Source organism: Dipodomys ordii, unplaced genomic scaffold, assembly GCF_000151885.1.
Source record: "Dipodomys ordii isolate 6190 unplaced genomic scaffold, Dord_2.0 Scaffold203, whole genome shotgun sequence".
Classification (NCBI taxonomy): domain Eukaryota; kingdom Metazoa; phylum Chordata; class Mammalia; order Rodentia; family Heteromyidae; genus Dipodomys; species Dipodomys ordii.
Window position 1 is genome coordinate 1,415,170 of NW_012267419.1, and position 17,003 is coordinate 1,432,172.

At 36.6% G+C, this 17,003-nt stretch overlaps 1 protein-coding gene across 3 annotated transcripts in view; it reads left to right on the forward strand.

The window, feature by feature from the left end:
- The window catches only part of Pcdh19 (protocadherin 19), a 123,948-nt gene that overhangs the window by 43,771 nt on the left and 63,174 nt on the right, over positions 1-17,003 (forward strand). For all 3 annotated transcript variants that reach the window (XM_013035089.1, XM_013035090.1, XM_013035091.1), the window contains one exon: positions 14,617-14,675. In XM_013035089.1, coding sequence (XP_012890543.1) covers positions 14,617-14,675 — 59 coding nt within the window. The remainder of the gene's footprint in view (positions 1-14,616; positions 14,676-17,003) is intronic.

A 17,003-nucleotide genomic window follows, 5' to 3' on the forward strand; every position in this document is an offset into this window, starting at 1 on the left:
CTACCACTTGAGCCACAGTGCCACTTCTGGCTTTTTTCTTTTTGCTTATGTGGTGCTGAGGAATCGAACCCAGGGCCTCTGGCATGCAAGGCAAGAGCTCTACCACTGAGCCACTTCCCAGCCCCACATTTACCTTTTCTTAATGATAGAATATAGACAAATTGGTTTATAAGCATAATTTGCACTAAATTTCACTTTTTAATTTTTATTAGAAATTTGGATAATAAGACTTTTGGTATTAGGTTTTCTATTTTTGGGACTTCTTAGAAGAAATAATAGGAATGAGTTGGGTAAGTAAAGAGGGATGAACTAGGATTTGTGTCCTAAACCCAAGCCTGGATTTCTGATAATTAGTTGTGCTGCTTTGGGATAGTTTTAAGATTCTCTAGTTTTTATTGGGTTCAAAAATGTGTGTCTTTATGTGTGAGTATGTGTGTAAGACATACACACATGCACGTACACACAGATCCTCTAAAGTTGTATTGAATTCCAATACTCTATGAGTATATGGTTTCCTGGTGGTTAAAGCTCAAAGCCTGCAGTGGACAGCAGAGCATTGTTAGGTTGCAGTAATAATTTTCACAACCTCTGTAAATAACCACATTTGGAAGCAAAACAACTGAAGGCTCTATTGTGATGAAGAAATAATTAATATTGCATAAAAATTGCATTTTAAATTTTATGTAGGATAGATCTCAGAAAAGACTACAGAGTGAAAGCAAAAGCAATAAATCTGCCAACTGGGCTTCCATTTTCTATTCTTAGTTGGAGTGGAAGGTCCTTGGTTGGGAAACAAGAGTCTTTCAATAATTGAGTATTCAATCATGAATTCAGAAACTTCTTGGGCCTTGGTTTCTTTTGTTTATTTAAAATATAAAATAACACCTGGACTGTGCACATCTTAAGATTTATAGTTATTGGAAGAGAGCACAGTTCAAGGCTCTGTTAAGAGTTGTTATATCAACTCAAAGTGCTATTTTAATAATTAGGCTAATGAGATCCATAGCCCAGCAGATGTTTTACATTGTGTTAAATTACAAACTAAAACCTTGAAAGGATAATATCATGTATATTACATACTGGAATTTTTGAATAAACAAAAGGTTCCAAACTTTAAGTTCATTTATTTTTCATTAACATATATTAAATGGTACATGGTGTTATTTTTAAGTTGATAAATGATATTTTAGATGAATGAAGAAATGGGAGCATGGGTACTGGTGGTGGCTCACATTTATAATCCTAGCTACCCAGGAGGCTGAGATATAAGGATCATAGTTGAAAGCCAGCTCAGGCAGGAGAAGTCAGTGAGACTTTTATCTCCAATTAACTAGCAAAAAGCTATAAGTGGAGCTGTGGCTCAAGTGATAGAATGCTACCCTCAAGCCAAAAAAAAAGTGCTAAGGGATAGTGCGTAGGCCCTGAATTCAAGCCCTAGTACCTGTACAAAGAAAAAGAAAGAAAGAAATGAGAATAGGGGATGGCATGACAGAAAATTTGTTTTGTTGAGTTATGCCAGTGTTCCCACTGTTTAAATTTTAGAGAAATACTGAAACATACATACATGTTAGAAGTACTGCAATTTATCTTAAAAGAGCCTATCAAACTTTACATTTCTGGTTCAGTCTATTAAAGAAACAAGTGAGAGATAGTTCTGTCTCCAGTGGGTGTAGAATCAGCAGTTAATCAGTTGATACAAGTGAGTGAACACCTGCTGTGTGTCAGTTATAGTGACAAGCACTGAAGATACTGACACTAAAGTTGTATTCTTTGCTGTAAGAAGTGCCTGGCTCAGTGGGGATGATAAATAAGCAATACAATGTGGTATGTGATGGGAAACAGGTAAGTATTCTCCTTACATGTCCTTAGGCCATTCTGTGTGGCACATTTCAGTACTAGAGAATGCTGAGTCACAGGCCAATAGTCTTCCTTTAAGGCACTTTTGCCAGTAGAATTTTCTGTGATGATGGAAATGGTCTATTATCTGCATTGTTCAGGATGGGAAGCTTCTGGCTACATGTGGCTGTTGAGAATTTGAAATGTGGCTACTCTGAGTGAGGAGTTAAAATTTTAAATTGAATTGTGTTTTTGTTCTGAACCCACAGTCAGGCTTTAAGGCAGGCTCAAGGGGACTCTGGTACAGTTGCCCCAATCCTTCAATCCTATTTTCCTGTCCACAGACTACAGTAGCCCAGGAATGGCTCATTTCCAGCTGACAGCTCTGAATTATGCATGCTAATGTGCTTTACTTAACCCTAGGATGAGTTTTTTTTTTAAAGAAACGATATTCTGTGACAGTTCAGTCATAACAAAGGAAGGAAATGGGGCGAAAGAAAACTAGTTTATAAAGGCTTTTAAAATGCTCAAATCTTGCTTTTCACATAATTACAGATGGTGTGGGGTCATTTCAGCTCTTTCTAAGCTAGCTTTATTTCTCCATATGTATTCTTTTTTTCTGATAGGAGAGATAAGGCCAGAATAGGATAAAATATCTCAGCAAGGAAAATAGAAAGCAAATTATTTACAACCTTCAGTAGAAATTAAGTTGGAAATAAAAGTGAATATTCAAGGGAAATCAAGTTCATGACCTGAAAATAATAAGACTTGTCACATACATTATTCTATTTGACTCTAAAAACAACCCTGTAAAATACATAAGGCAGGCATTGTTTCCAATTCAGGGATTAAGAAATTGAGAGAGAGAATGGGTGTGAGAATGCAGTCAAAATATTCAATGTATTAATGTGAAAATGGAACTAGGAAAATTGAGGGGCTGTGTGGGGTTGGGAGAGATGATGGAGAATAATGAAAGGGATGAAATTGATCAAGATGCATTGCATTCATAAACTGACATATTGAATTGAAACTCCCTTGGATAACTACTTAAAGATAATAAAAAAGACAAAAAAAACCCAAACAAAGACAAAGGTCATAGAAGTTCCATGATATCTCTAAGGTCGCATGGCTAGTGAGAACCAGGCATGTTTTCTGTTTTTAACTTGAAGGCTCTGTTTTTGAGGCTTTCTGGAATTTTTATTTTAATATTCTGTAATCTTACCTAGGTTTATAATGATTTCAAAAGTAACCACTTTTAGAAATGAGCAATAAGGATAACTTTTGGTTCTATCAACCGGGCATACCAGAAACAAGCAATTTTAAATATCTAAACACAAAGATACACTGTTCTTTCCCACAAAGTAATTGTGTGTGTGTGTGTGTGTGTGTGTGTGTGTATTAGAGAGAGAGAGAGAGAGAGAGAGAGAGGATTAAGAAATGACTGCCAACATCTGTCTGTAGTTGTTTAGACCCAAACAAAATGTTTGTTTTCAAGTAGACAGGGTACTAAGCTGCCCAGTATGAAGAATGAGTATAACAGTTGCTTTGCAAGAAGGGTGTGTTCATACAAAAATTAATGAAGGGAAAAGTGTTTCTGAAGCTGTTTGAAAGATTGGCCTGGAAAGAGGTGGGGAGGGAAGAGGTTGAAGGCAGTGTGGGGAAAAGAAGGGAGACATCAACCATATAGATTGGAGGGATATTCTGTCTGACACAGTGTGCTGTTATGCTTTTGACAGTGTTCATCTTTTTTTGACAGTTAAGTCTGAAATTGTTCCTGGTTTTTGCTGCTGGGAATATGATGGTAGAGGGAAAGTGAGGACTTCCCCCTCATTATTTCTTAATCTTCCTGCAGGAGGAAATTGCTGTGGCTGTGTTCACTGCCTTTGGACCTGTCATGTTTAAGGAGGCTGGGGATTTTTTTCTTTCTCCCAAACAGTATACTCAGTCAGCCAGTCCTAATTATTTCCATTTCATTGCATTTTTCAAGCATCTTAATGAGGTGTGGAGTGGTGGTATAAGCACAGGACCTGGTATGTGGAGTCTCAAATTCTAGTTGTGGATACCTAATACCTTTTTCTAGTAGAGAGCAAATCTCTTAACTTCTTCTATAGTGCCATTAATAGAGTTAATAACATTTATTCAGCCCATAATGGTAGCAGGAGGATTAACTAGTTCATGTTGGGCTAAAAGGCTTTGAGAAAAAGAAGAGGCAAGATTTTGTGCAGTTTGTCAGTTTTCAAGTGTTAATTTTTATTATTAGGAGGCATCAGCTCTATTATAGCCACTAAGCACCTCACAAAGTCTGGATAAGAAATAAAATTCTTTAACTTTGTGCCATGAGCCCTGTAGAAAATGTAGCTGCTGTCAGCCCTAGTTTCCAATTTTGGTATCTGTTTTCTGCTCATCTAAACTAATTCATTTCCTCTATGATTTCACTAAGATTTAGTAATTTCTCTCTCTCTCTCTCTCTCTCTCTCTCTCTGTCTGTCTCTCTGTCTCCTATGACTTTATAATTACTGCTACTGCTGCAGAATAACTATTCTGTTTCACATGTTATGGGGAAATAGTCCCATTTTTAAACAGCCTGTTAAACATTCTGGAAATTGTTACAATAAAAGGTTTTCTAAAACTGCAAGGTACTTCAGTAATTGTTGTCCAGTTGGTATTTTAGTTAACTTCATTATAGACTGATAATAACTTTGACAATTTTAAGCTGCTGATAATATTAGCCATATTGTGAGGGGCAACTGTAACTTTCTTGTTCATGGCTACCAGAACTCTATGACAGACAGTGGCTTTTTGGTTAATCTCTAATCTTCAAAATCTATCTAATTTGAATCTGCCCTCTGCACTACCCAATCTTTCCACCTTGCATAAAATAGAAAGCCAAACAGAATTTGAGAGTTCAGGTAGGGGGTTGTAGTGAATCATGAAACCTTTCCATTCCATCTCTGCATCCTTTTATTGCTTTTCCTTTATGGTTCTCCAAGTGATGCTAAAGTGTAAGCTCCATCTTGCCTCCAACAATGATTAATTGGAATGCTTGTTTTTTTTTTCCCCTGAGAAACTAGAGGCCACTGTGAGTTTCTACAGAGCCACCTTTTATTTAAAATACGGTCATAATTAGAAGGTTACCAATATTAAGAAAGCAAGGAATCTGATTTTGAGAAATGTTTATTGTTCCCAATTAAGTATGAAATTAGTACTTAAAAGGTCAGAAATAGTCTCTCTTTGTCTCTCTGTCTCTGTTTGTCTATCTATATCTATCGATCTATCTATCAGTCTATCTATAATGCCAGTCATAGTACTTGAACTCAGGACCTGGGCACTGTCTCTGAGCCTCTTTTGCTTAAAGCTAGCATTCTACCACTTGAGCCACAGATACCACTTCCAGCTTTTTTTTCTTTTTCTTTTTGTCGGTTGTGGGGCTTGACCTCTGGGCCTGAGCACTGTCCTTCAGCTCTTCAGCTCAAGGCTAGCATTCTACCACTTGAGCCACAGTGCCACTTCCAGTTTTCTGAGTGGTTTATTGGAGATGAGTCTCATGGACTTTCCTGCCCAGGCTGGCTTTGAACCACGACCCTCAGATCTCAGCCTCCTGAGTTGCTAGGATTACAGGTGTGAGCCACCAGCGTATGGCTAAATTGTCTGTCTCTGTCTATATCTCAATCTGTCTGTCTGTCTGTCTGTCTTTCAATATATAGTCTCTCTCTCTCTATCCAGATAGATAGATAGATAGATAGATAGATGAGACAGAAAATTCAAGTGGATACTGTGTGTGTACATCCTTAACTCTACCCATTCCAGCAAATTGAGATATCCCTCTGTTTGTAATGGCTATAATCAAAATATCAGCCACAAAAGAGAACTGTGGAGGATTTCATTGACCACAAACATGAAAATTATCTATTATATTGTATCTAATTAGAAAACATCAATACCAGAAGCTAATGTATCCACTATTTCTATGACGAAATACTGTACCATTGTTTCTTGCCAGTATGATCACATATTATAGGCTTGAGCAACAAGCTGGTACAATGAATTTAGACTGATATGCCAAAGGTTGTTACTCTTTCGCTTAAATAGTGGAGGCAACTGGGTTTTAAGTGATATATAATATAAATAATAGGATTGGGGTCTGAAATGAATTTGGAGGTGTTCTTTTGCCTACAGGCACAGGGTCACCTACTAATTCCCCTCCAAATATTTTGAAAGTCTTTGCAGCTGGAAAGATTTACTCAATAGAAGTTATACTCTGCAGGCTGTCAGGATTTGGTAGCTGCCAAGCAGCAGAGAATTGAAGCACTGATGAAAAGGATTTTAGCAGAAAATAATGGATGAGCTCAAGTTCTGAGAGTGTTGTCTTCTTTGAGCCACTACAAGATTGTTTGGATCCAGCAGAGTTCACTTTGTGAGAATTGGATCCCATTGATTGCAGGGAGTCTTAAACAGATTATGAATTTCTTTTTTTTCTAATTTCAGGGATCAAATCATGTTCTTATTATCAGTTGGTCTAACTCTATCAAGTCATAGCTTCTGACATTGAAGCACCTCATAAATCATTATTATTTATATTAGGTTATATTCTCAAGGTAGTTGACACTGCCTCTAAAGGACAACTGAAATGGTTACAGATAGTCAAAGGGACATGATGCCTATGGATCTGTTGGGCTTTGTGACAGGTAGTACAGCTAGGTCTAGAGAACAGCCTTCAATAGGTATGTACCAGTTTGCTTTCTTTTTCTTTACCTAATTGTTGGATTATGTTTTCCTGACCCATTCACTGAAATTAGCCAAAAATATCAGCCAGTCTAAAAAATAAGTTTGAAGCAGCCTGGTCACTTTTTGATGTGGCTGTTTTATAGTCTATTTCCATCTCAGTAGTAGGTAATGCCAAGAAGTAGTGCTCCTGAGGGTTTTCTTGTCATCCTTCTTGTTGTGGCATGTTCTAACTGAGTCAGTATTTAATGTGGCTGTTGCACTTAAACTGTGTGTTTGTTTTCTTGGCTACAAGGGAGTGGGAATGAAAGTTGGCCCTTGCTTGTAAAAGGCTTTGATATTTGGAGATGAAAAGCACTTTGTGCCTGCAAAATACCTTTAATGTGTTATAGCTACATATTTGGGATGGTGATTGGACCCTAGGATTTGTTCCACTGGTAAGTGTGGTTGATAGGTATTTAGGCCCTGGGTTAAATTTTTATGATATAGTTTGACTTAAATACCTACATTCTTCATTTTATTTATTCTTATGTTACTTTTACTCACACTAAAACCTTGTTGGTTTTGTATTTGTGTATACAATGGTCATTAACTTACTCTAGAGAGCTTTTTATTAGTAGACACTATTTCAGTAGATACTGTGGCACACAAAAGACTTAGAAAAGGGTCTAAAAGCCTTATTCCAAAGCTTGTAGTTGTTTTTTTCTGTAATGGTATGATGTTTAATCTTTCAGCAAACTCTTTACCTCTGAATTGCATGGATTTCTGCAGAAAAGCTGCTAGTTTTCTCAAGGAGGCTTTTGTACTCATATTTGTAGTTGGGTTGCTCTTCTAAAGGCACAACTTTGGACCAAACATGAGAACAAAGAAACATATATTTCCTATGCCATCTCTGCCACTTTTAGCGACTGATCCTATCAATGGTGCAAGTGAAACTTTAAGACTGATGATGAAAGGCCACCAAGACTGGAGCTCTTTGAATTTAATGTTTTAGAAGTTAAGTACATGGCCTCTGTTTCCCATTGATAGCCCTGTCTGAAACCGACTGGAATCCTAGAGTTTTTTACTTCATGTTGAAAAGTAGCTGCTACATTGGCAGTGTCTCAGAGGTCTACAATCTGATGAATACGTACCTTCTCACAGAATTTTTATCTAGCCTCATTTAGAAATACTATAAAGTGTTACCCATTCCATTCCTAGAAATGTGGAAAGTATGATGGAGTTAGATGGGCAGAAGGCACTTAAGTATGTCATCTTACTCAGAAAGTAATATCCAGTGTGTTGGGTATTTATTAGGATGTAGTTGAGTGTGATAACAAATAATGAATTGTAACTACAGAAGACGGTTGGCAGTTAATGTTTTCTGAAGAAATAAGACCATCTTGTTCTAGCAAAATTTGTTGTCTAACTTAATTGAGATAAGTTCCTTCATTCTTAATTTTTCTGTTATTTTCTCTGGTCTTTCATCAGTGCATCAAATGAATGCTTGTTAAGTGTCCAGGAATGTGGCAGATGGCATAGGGATCTCAAAAAAGAACTTTCAGTCCAGTTGGAATATGAACTGATATACTACATATGAATAATCATAGAACCTAAGGAAATGAATATTTACATGCATAATCTGTATACAAAGAGATGGAATTATGTTAAGCAATATGAGATGATCAATGATTAGAAATGAGAGATTAGATATGAGGAAGAAGAGGGCTTGTATTGGATGACTGCTTATCTAAGGGTATCATTTAGATTTAATGTTAAGTCACAACCTGGAGCCATTGAAGGTTTTGAAAAGTGTTGGGATGAAAATAATGGTCAAGAAAGACTATTCAAGTAGCATTTTACAAAATGAGCTGAAGCAAAAGGCAAGTGGAAATGAAGAAACAGTGGGAGAAGATTATGGAGGCTCTGAAAATAGAAGCAATGGGACAAGTTCCTGAGCTGTCTAATAGCTGTAAAAAATTTTTATGTTTGATAGGAGAGGGATATTTCTCACACTTAGGATGTGGGTTATGTACATGTGATAGGTAGGAAGGCCAAATTCACCTGTGTGAGTCACCTACCCTCCTTAAGTTATTTAGTTCTATAAAATATCAACATGATTCTGTAGATTGCATTATCAAAGTCTATAAACAAATATGTGCATGTATCTTCAAGTAGTTTTGTGCTGGGTTTTATATGTGTATTTATCTAAATGGCTGACATATTGACTGTCCTTGGTGAGAAACCCATTAGTGAGCTCCTTGAGGGTATAGGCTCCGTTTTTAAAATTCCTAGTATTTGGTGAATGTTTATTGATAGATGTATAAATTAATAAATTAGAAGGAATTGCTTTGTTTCTGAAGTCTAAGATTTTTTTAGATCTTGAAGAGAAATGTTGAGAACATTTTTTAGTCTCATTTTAAAGATGGATAAGTTAAAGTTTCAAGATAGATAAGGCGAACCAGCTGTGGTGGTAAACATCTCTAATCCCAGCATTGAGGAGGCTGAGACAGAGGATCTCAAGTTCAAAGCCAGCTTGATCTATATAGCAAGACCCTACCAAAGAAACAAGAAAGGAGGGATAAAATGATTTATCCAAAATTATCTATGAGTCAGTGACAACTAGAGGGAGGGATTTCAGGTTTCTCTACTACAAATACATTATTCTCTGTAGTCAAACTATGTGTGTATGTATGTGAATACATGCAAATACCTGTGTTTGTATATTAGAATTGTGGGTGAGAAATGTAGAGAAGACATGATTGATAAAATGTGGTTAGTAGGATCTTAGCCAGTTTTCTAGTTCAGGGCAAATATGAGCTTTCTTGTGATGGTAACTCTGGGGACGGTGCCTTTTATTCCACCTTCACTAATTCCTACTTCAGCTGCTGCTGTCTAGATGGATGAGACTTTGAATATATATTCTAGCTGGAGGCATGTTGGCTTTATCTTTATATAGAATTTACAACTTTATTCAAATGTATTAGGCATAAGAAGTAGCAAAAAGTAATTAGTCAGTTTGCTTCCGAAAGCAAAAAGAACACTATTGTGAGAAGAAGGTCATTTGAACATCTAAAACAACACTTTTGGAAAAAGTTATGGGTAATTTCATCATTGATCAATAGGCACATTAGTAATTGGAAGTTATCAGTTAAAAATAATAGCTACTTCAAAATAACCTGGCTATGTATCTGATTTGATATTTTACTTTTGTTGCTCATATTGCTAAAATAGCTTAAGGGTTAAAAAATTATGTGGTACAGAAAATTGCAGCTATAATGCCTTTCAGATTGATGAGAGTTTTAAGTATAATTTCACAATTCATTTTCAAATGAATACTGTAAGGTCTGAGAAATCTCTGCTTTAATCCTACAATCTGCAGCATCCTGCCCCCACTTTTTCTTTTTTTTAGTTTGGTGTGGTGATGTGAGGATTTGTGCCACTGGGCAGAGTCTAGTCCTGGATATCTGCATTTACTGGGCTTATTTCTCTTTAGGGTTGAAGTCTCTCCTGGTGATAAATGTGGTGCTGAGAAAGCTGCACTCACTCTCCCAGAGACTAGGGCACAATTCAGTGAACTGTAAAAGTAATGCAAAATGACAATTAAACTAGGGCATTCTCTGGTACCTTGGGGGCCTGACAAAGTGGAAGCATTTGACTTCTGATGTGCCACACTTATTAACACAGAAACCTAATAACATTTCACCCACTCCAAAGTCTCACTGAAAACCTTAGCCATTGTAAGGGAGCTGAGAACAGAAAGCAATAAGAGAAGACTCCTAAACAGATTTAAAAAAAGCATGCAAAGAACAAAACCCAAAACATTGCACTAAAGTTCATGCATTGAAGATCATATAATTTCTGTCTTAGAACAATATCCAAGCTTTTGACTCCAAACTCATTTTCTAGACTATTTTTACAAATATAGTTATGTAATTTCCAAACACAGTAGAGAAATGGAAGAGGAATTGCTTTTACTTATACTAACAGCACTGAGAAGTAACAGCACTGAGTTGCAAGTTGATTGAGATGTATATGTTGAAAATTAAAGATAAGTACCCCAAAGAACAAAATACGGGGATTATTGAAGGTATAGACAAAGTCTATGTGGTACAATGACATGTTCAGAAGCATATATACTTCTTTGTTGTATTTAAGAAGGGTATCTACGTGATACATTTAAGAAATAAGGCAGAATGCTTAGGGTTTTAAATTAAAGTTTCGGTTCTTAAAGGGGAAAGCCCTAAGCTATCTGGAAAACTGAACTATCCAGAAATATTTCTTCTTTGAAGGTTTTAGACAAGTCAATGATTTTAGTAAACCTAGGCCAAGTGAGAATCTTGCTTCCAATTAATTTGTAGGAAAAACAAAATGGAACATAATTTCTAACTAGAGAAATGATTTGCAAGAATTATGCTAAGTTATAGAAGTGCAATGTTTATTTGCCATCAAGAATAGAAATAAAAGTTTGTTTTAGTTTCATTTTCAGTGTCAAAATTAAGTTTTCCAGAAACAAATGCTGTTCATGTCTTTTTGCTGTGTTTCTGTGTTAACCTGGTTTGTCTTATTAAAGACAAAGACATTTCCTAGTGAAATTAATGTGACATTTAAAGAAAATTTCCTCTCTCGAATGTTTCATGTTATTTGTCATTTAGAATATTTAGAGATGGGACTGGAATAATGTCAAGCAAATTTTGATTAAATAAGGCTAGCCATGAGCCAATACATTCATGAAAAAAAGAACTTTTACTTTTTTCCAGAAAAATGCTTTTTTCTGTAGTTCTTTATCTTATATTAAGATGACTTCCATAGATAATATAGTAGAAAGTATCATTTTCTACAAATCTCGACTTAGAAAACACAGAACAGCAAGTTAAAAATCTATGACCAGTTCTCTGTTTATGACTTTATTCTTTTGCCCTGGAGATACGTAACAATTACCTGAGAAACTTAAAAAAAAATTTAGTGCCTGGGCCCAAGTCCATGTCAATTTTCTCAGAACTTCTTCAAGTGGATCCTGTCACCAGTACATTTTAAGAATGTCCTTGAGATGATTGTAATGTGCTGAAAACCACTTGCCTAAGACATGTTAACTGTTCATTAAGAGAAGCTTGTTTCTATTTTTATGGTGGTTTGAATGTCTTTTTTTTTTTTTTGGTTGATAGTGGGGCTTGAACTGTGGGCTTGAGAGCTGTCCCTGTGCTCTTCAGCTCAAGGCAAGCGGTCTACCACTTGAGCCATAGCGCCACTTCTGGTTTTCGAGTAGTTTATTGCAGATAAGAGTCTCACGGACTTTCCTGCCTGGGCTGGCTTTGAACCGCGATCCTCAGCTCTCAGCCTCCTGAATAGCTAGGATTACTCGCTTGAGCCACCAGCGCCCGGCTGAATGTCTCTCTTTGCTCCACCCAAAGTGAGAAAAATTTATTCTTTCAGTACACAAGATTGAGTTTGAGTACTTGGCCCCAGTATGAGATGGAATACTTGATGCCAGAAAATATAAACCCAGAATATATAAGCCATCACTGGTTAGTTAGCTCAGTGGTTTGAAATGTAGTATTGTTGCATAGGTTGTATGATCACTGCAACCAAGCTGTTTCATAAAGAGACTTGAGACTAATTTTAAAGGCAAAAGACAATGTGTGGAGCAGCATAGTCATGTTCATTCTGAGAAAGTTGGTTCTAGGGAACTGTCTCACTGACTGCTCCTATCAATTCCATTAGGGTGCAGTATGGAACACGTTTGTGATAGTTTGTGTTGAATTTGGGAGTGGACTACTTGCATTTGAAGTTCAGCACAAGAGCAAGCTTTTACAGTAAAGAGAAAGGAAGGCGATAAAGTTCAATGTTACTCTTAAAACCAGTAGAAGATCATGCCTGGTGCTAGGGTTATCCAATTTATAAACCTTTGGGAGTGGGGGAATTGTTAAGGTCACCATAATCAAGGCCTCTAGGCCTGTCTCTTTTCTTAACTCATTATCTGGGAGTGGCTAACCTCATGGAGAGATACATTATTCCACTAGGATCAAAAAGTGGTAGTCATCAGAGTTCAAATTTGCATTTTTTTCTTTGTGGAAATGTGATTCTGGCAACTGTGGAGGTCAGGTCTCCACAGAGCTCCCTATGTGATTCATAGTGCCCACAGGTTGGTTGCCCTCATATGCAAAGCTATGTCAAATTTTATACCTGAAAATTAGCTTTTCTTAACATGACAGCAGCTTGGGGAGTTGCTTGCACTTTTCCTACAAAGCCAATATCATCTAGCTCACTTTCTTCTCCTTTTTGACATGTCTGCTTACCATTCTCCTTCAAAAATTATTTGGTAAGTTTTGAGTCTGTGATGGACATGAATGCCTTATTGTTTTATTACCTGAACCAGGTCAGATTCCTGTCCTACTTAGGATTTCAAATTCTACAAAAAGCAAGTAATAAGGATTCTCCAACTTAACCTGTGAACATGGATGAAGTACTTTAGATTCCTGTTTCTATTGTCTGTATTCCACAAGGGAGAAAACTGAGGTACATAAAGGTTAAGAAATGTACCATAGGGGAAAGAACATACAAAGGAAACAAGAAAATCACAGAGTACAGCAAAAACAACAACAAAGAAAGACCTTTTGTGTCCATATATTGGGGTTCATTTCACTTAGCATCATCTTATATGGCCATATGCACACAGATTTTGAGCTTTTCTGCTCATCTAATAAAATTATCCTAGACATATACTAATTATTGAAAATGAGGGAAACCAGGGGACCTATATTTCTTTGGGTCTGGCTTACTTTTTTAATTTTCTTTTTAATACTCTCTCCTTTCTTTATCTATCCACCTCCTGCTTTCTATCTACCCTAGGTGTTTAGGGTCCTTAACCTGACTGTTGGCTGTTTAGTGTCCGTGTCTTAGCTGGATTTGCTATTACCGGTCTCATTTTCTCCTCTATCAAACTGTGAACTCCTTGAAAGCAAGGAACTACATCTAAGAGCCTAGTGCAGTTAGTGTCTGACAGGTAGTCATCTGAAAGGAATCTGCTGTTTTGTTCGAAAGACAGCTATTGTGCTTTCTTCTCCAGGCACTTTCAGTTGAAATGATTGCAGAAGGCCCCTATGGAATGATGGGTATAGTGGAGGCTTGCTGATGGAATGGCAGGAGAGTGGAGAGGATGTGTTTGGGAATTTTTCTTTTCATACAATGGTTTGAGAACAGTTGTACTTCAATATTGGATGTAAGGTCCACTTTATTAGGACATTGACTTACTTCGGTATAGACTCTTCCCTGGCTTCCACTTCTTTTAAGACTAACACACACTCCCACTTTTAATCCACCCAGCCTCTGGGTGCTCATAAGCTGCTTTCCCATCTCTTTTATCTGGCAGGTATTCTACATTTGCTTTTGTAATGCCATTGCTCCAGCAGTCTACTGTAACCAGATTAGACAGTGGTATTTTAATGATAGGAGCTGAGACGGGTTTGCTTGCAAACTTCATGTTTCACATGAAAGGCTTTGGCATCCCCTATGGACTGCCCTTCACCCTGTTTTAGGCATAATACTTGTTTGCCTTTATATCTGTGATAAAAATGAAAGCTTTCCTGCATAACTAGTGCTGAGAAAATGTCTTAAAACAAAGGGAAGTGCAGAGTTTAAGTCCACAGTAGGAGATTACCTTGCTTGGATTTCCATATCTTTGGAATAAATACTTTAACATGTTAATTATCTATTACTAATAAGAATACCTTTGAACTCCAATCAATTTGATGGGCATAGAATAGTCTTCACTGGGGAATGGTGAAGCAATTAGTTTCTGTAAGTATTCTGAGTCATATTGTCTCCTCCATAAATGGCTACATGGTCAGAAGCCAGCCATATTCTAGGGAATGTTTGTGTCCGGTCCTCTCTGGTCTGCAGGGGTGAGGTGCTGCCTTCATAGAGCATCCAGGGAACCAAAGAAGACATTGCTCAGGCAACTGGTTTCCAATCCATTTATTGCTTCTTACCTAGTTAAATTTTTTCTTTTAAGTAACATATTTGTATTGTTCATTTGAATCATCCATATAACCTCTCTCATCTTTTTATTCCTCATTACAGACTGAAAACTATTCTTTTGACTCCAACTATGTGAATAGCCGAGCTCATTTAATCAAAAGGTATGTCTTTTTACTTTCCTGTTTCTTTTTGTTTATTTAATTAAAAAATTTTATTTTTGAGTCAATGGTACATTTGTAATGTAATATTTCCACACATGGACACGGTGTACTTTGAACAAATTTTCCTAATATATCTACCATGTTCCCATTTTGCTTGCATATTTCTATGGTTGTTTAATATATAAAGAAAAGCTAATTTGAACTTCTTTCTGGATTTTAAGGAGAACGTTTATATGCTTATTACAGAATTTTAGGAAAATTCAAGAAAAGTATAAAAAGTAAGTAAATATAACTGATAATTCCATCACTTTTGGCATATTTTTTCCCATAAAAATGGGGGATCTATTGGAGGTGTGGCTTAAGTGGTAGAAGAGAACTAGCCATGAACAAAAACCCAACTGAGACCTCCAAGCTTTGGGTTCAAGTCCTAGTAATAGCATACACACAATGTTTATGTAAGTATTCACAAAAGCAATATAAACTTAGGATATATTAAGATGTGGCTTTGTTGAAAATTTAAAATTCAATATTAGAAACAGCAATATATTATAAAATTTTCAAAATCATATTGACAGAAAAATTTTGGTTGCTACTCACATACTTTAAAAGCTTTCCCTCAACTGGAACTTCCAGGGAATTCAGAGATTGCTGTTATTTATTTGCAACTTTGACATTTTAAGGATAATTTTAATGATAAACTATCCTTCTAGAGGAGAGTAAAATGAATTTTCCTGACCCAATACTTATTAAGGTATTTTGTAGTGTTTAGAAGAGAAATTTGAAGTAGAAATTTGTATCATCAGTTGCTCTTAATTTAGCTATCCATTGAGTTACAATTCATACAAGTACAGAGTTGAGCTGCCTACTAATAAGTTTCCACCCAGTTCTCCAAGCCTTAAAGTCATCCAATGGGAAAAGGACAGGGGTTTAGGAAGTCTTCTAAGAAAGAAAAACTGAGACAAGAAGAGAATTTTTGTGCACCCCTCTAAACAAATCAAAGCAAAGCAAAACAAAACAGTGTTTGGCCATTCAGATGATCCACTTATTACTGTTTCATGTAAATAGCCTCTCAAATGATTTAGTGATTATTCTGCAGTTAATATTGAGCACTGAATATGTTTGTTAAAATAATAGAAATAAAATGAAGAGGCAAGCAGGGTATGTTAGAAATGGGGTAGAGAAGACCTGAAAATTCGATTATTATTCTGGCTTTAAATCCATAAGTTTACATCACTAGAAGAGTAGAATTCTAGGGATAAACTTATCTTGCTATATAAAAACTTGAGGGCTGGGAAAGTGGCTCAGTGGTAGAGCGCTTGCCTTGCATGCCTAAGGCCCTGGGTTCGATTCCTCAGCACCACATATGCAAAAAGAAAAAAAAAGCCGGAAGTGGTGCTGTGGCTCAAGTGGTAGAGCGCTAGCCTTGAGCTGAAGAGCTGAGGGACAGTGCCCAGGCCCTGAGTTCAGGCCCCATGACCGGACCCCCCGAAAAAAAAACCAAAACTTGAATTTGTATCTAATTTAATCTATGATCTGGCAGTAACTTAAAATAACTATAGGTTTACTTGTATTGGTCTGGGAAAGCTTGTAACCTTAAGTGATGATCATTAGTCAACTGAAAAAGACTATCCTTGTATATTACCAGTCATAACATACTTTGAAATTTTTCTGAGGTGTTGGGGACAAGCCATTTAGAATATTTTCCTGGCCTGAAGAATAAATCAAAAGGTACATAATTCAAAATTATATGACCATCTTGTTTTAAGAAGAAAGAAAAACTGTCTTTACATGCATTAATTAGAGTGGCTTTGTAGGAGAAATTGACTTTGTTTTGTGCTTCAGGATTATGATTTTCTTTTTTTAATTTAATTTGTGAACATACTGTACAGAGGGTTTACAATTACATGGGCAGGATAATGCGTACATTTCGTACCAAGCATTTCAGCCTCCTCCTTTGTTTACCCTTCACATCCCTTCCCAGCCTCCCCCCTACCCCCCAATCCCAATGCTTCTCCCCCCACCCTGCACCGATGTTGTAAAGCTCATTTTGGACATGACAACTTGTACTTCTCATTGTTGTAAGAGGTCCACCTGTATCCTTAAACAACTGGTTTTTCCCCATCTCCTCCACAAGTTATACTGACATCAAATATAGTGAAAGCAGGGTTTGTACTGTGGGGGAGGGATATACAAAGCAACAAAAAGATAATCTTATAAATGCATTAGAAACAAATGCATGAAAGAAAAAAACATTAAAATACATATCTAAGGGTTCATTTTCCTGACATCACATTATCTGACCTTTTCCGCTTGACTCATATATATACT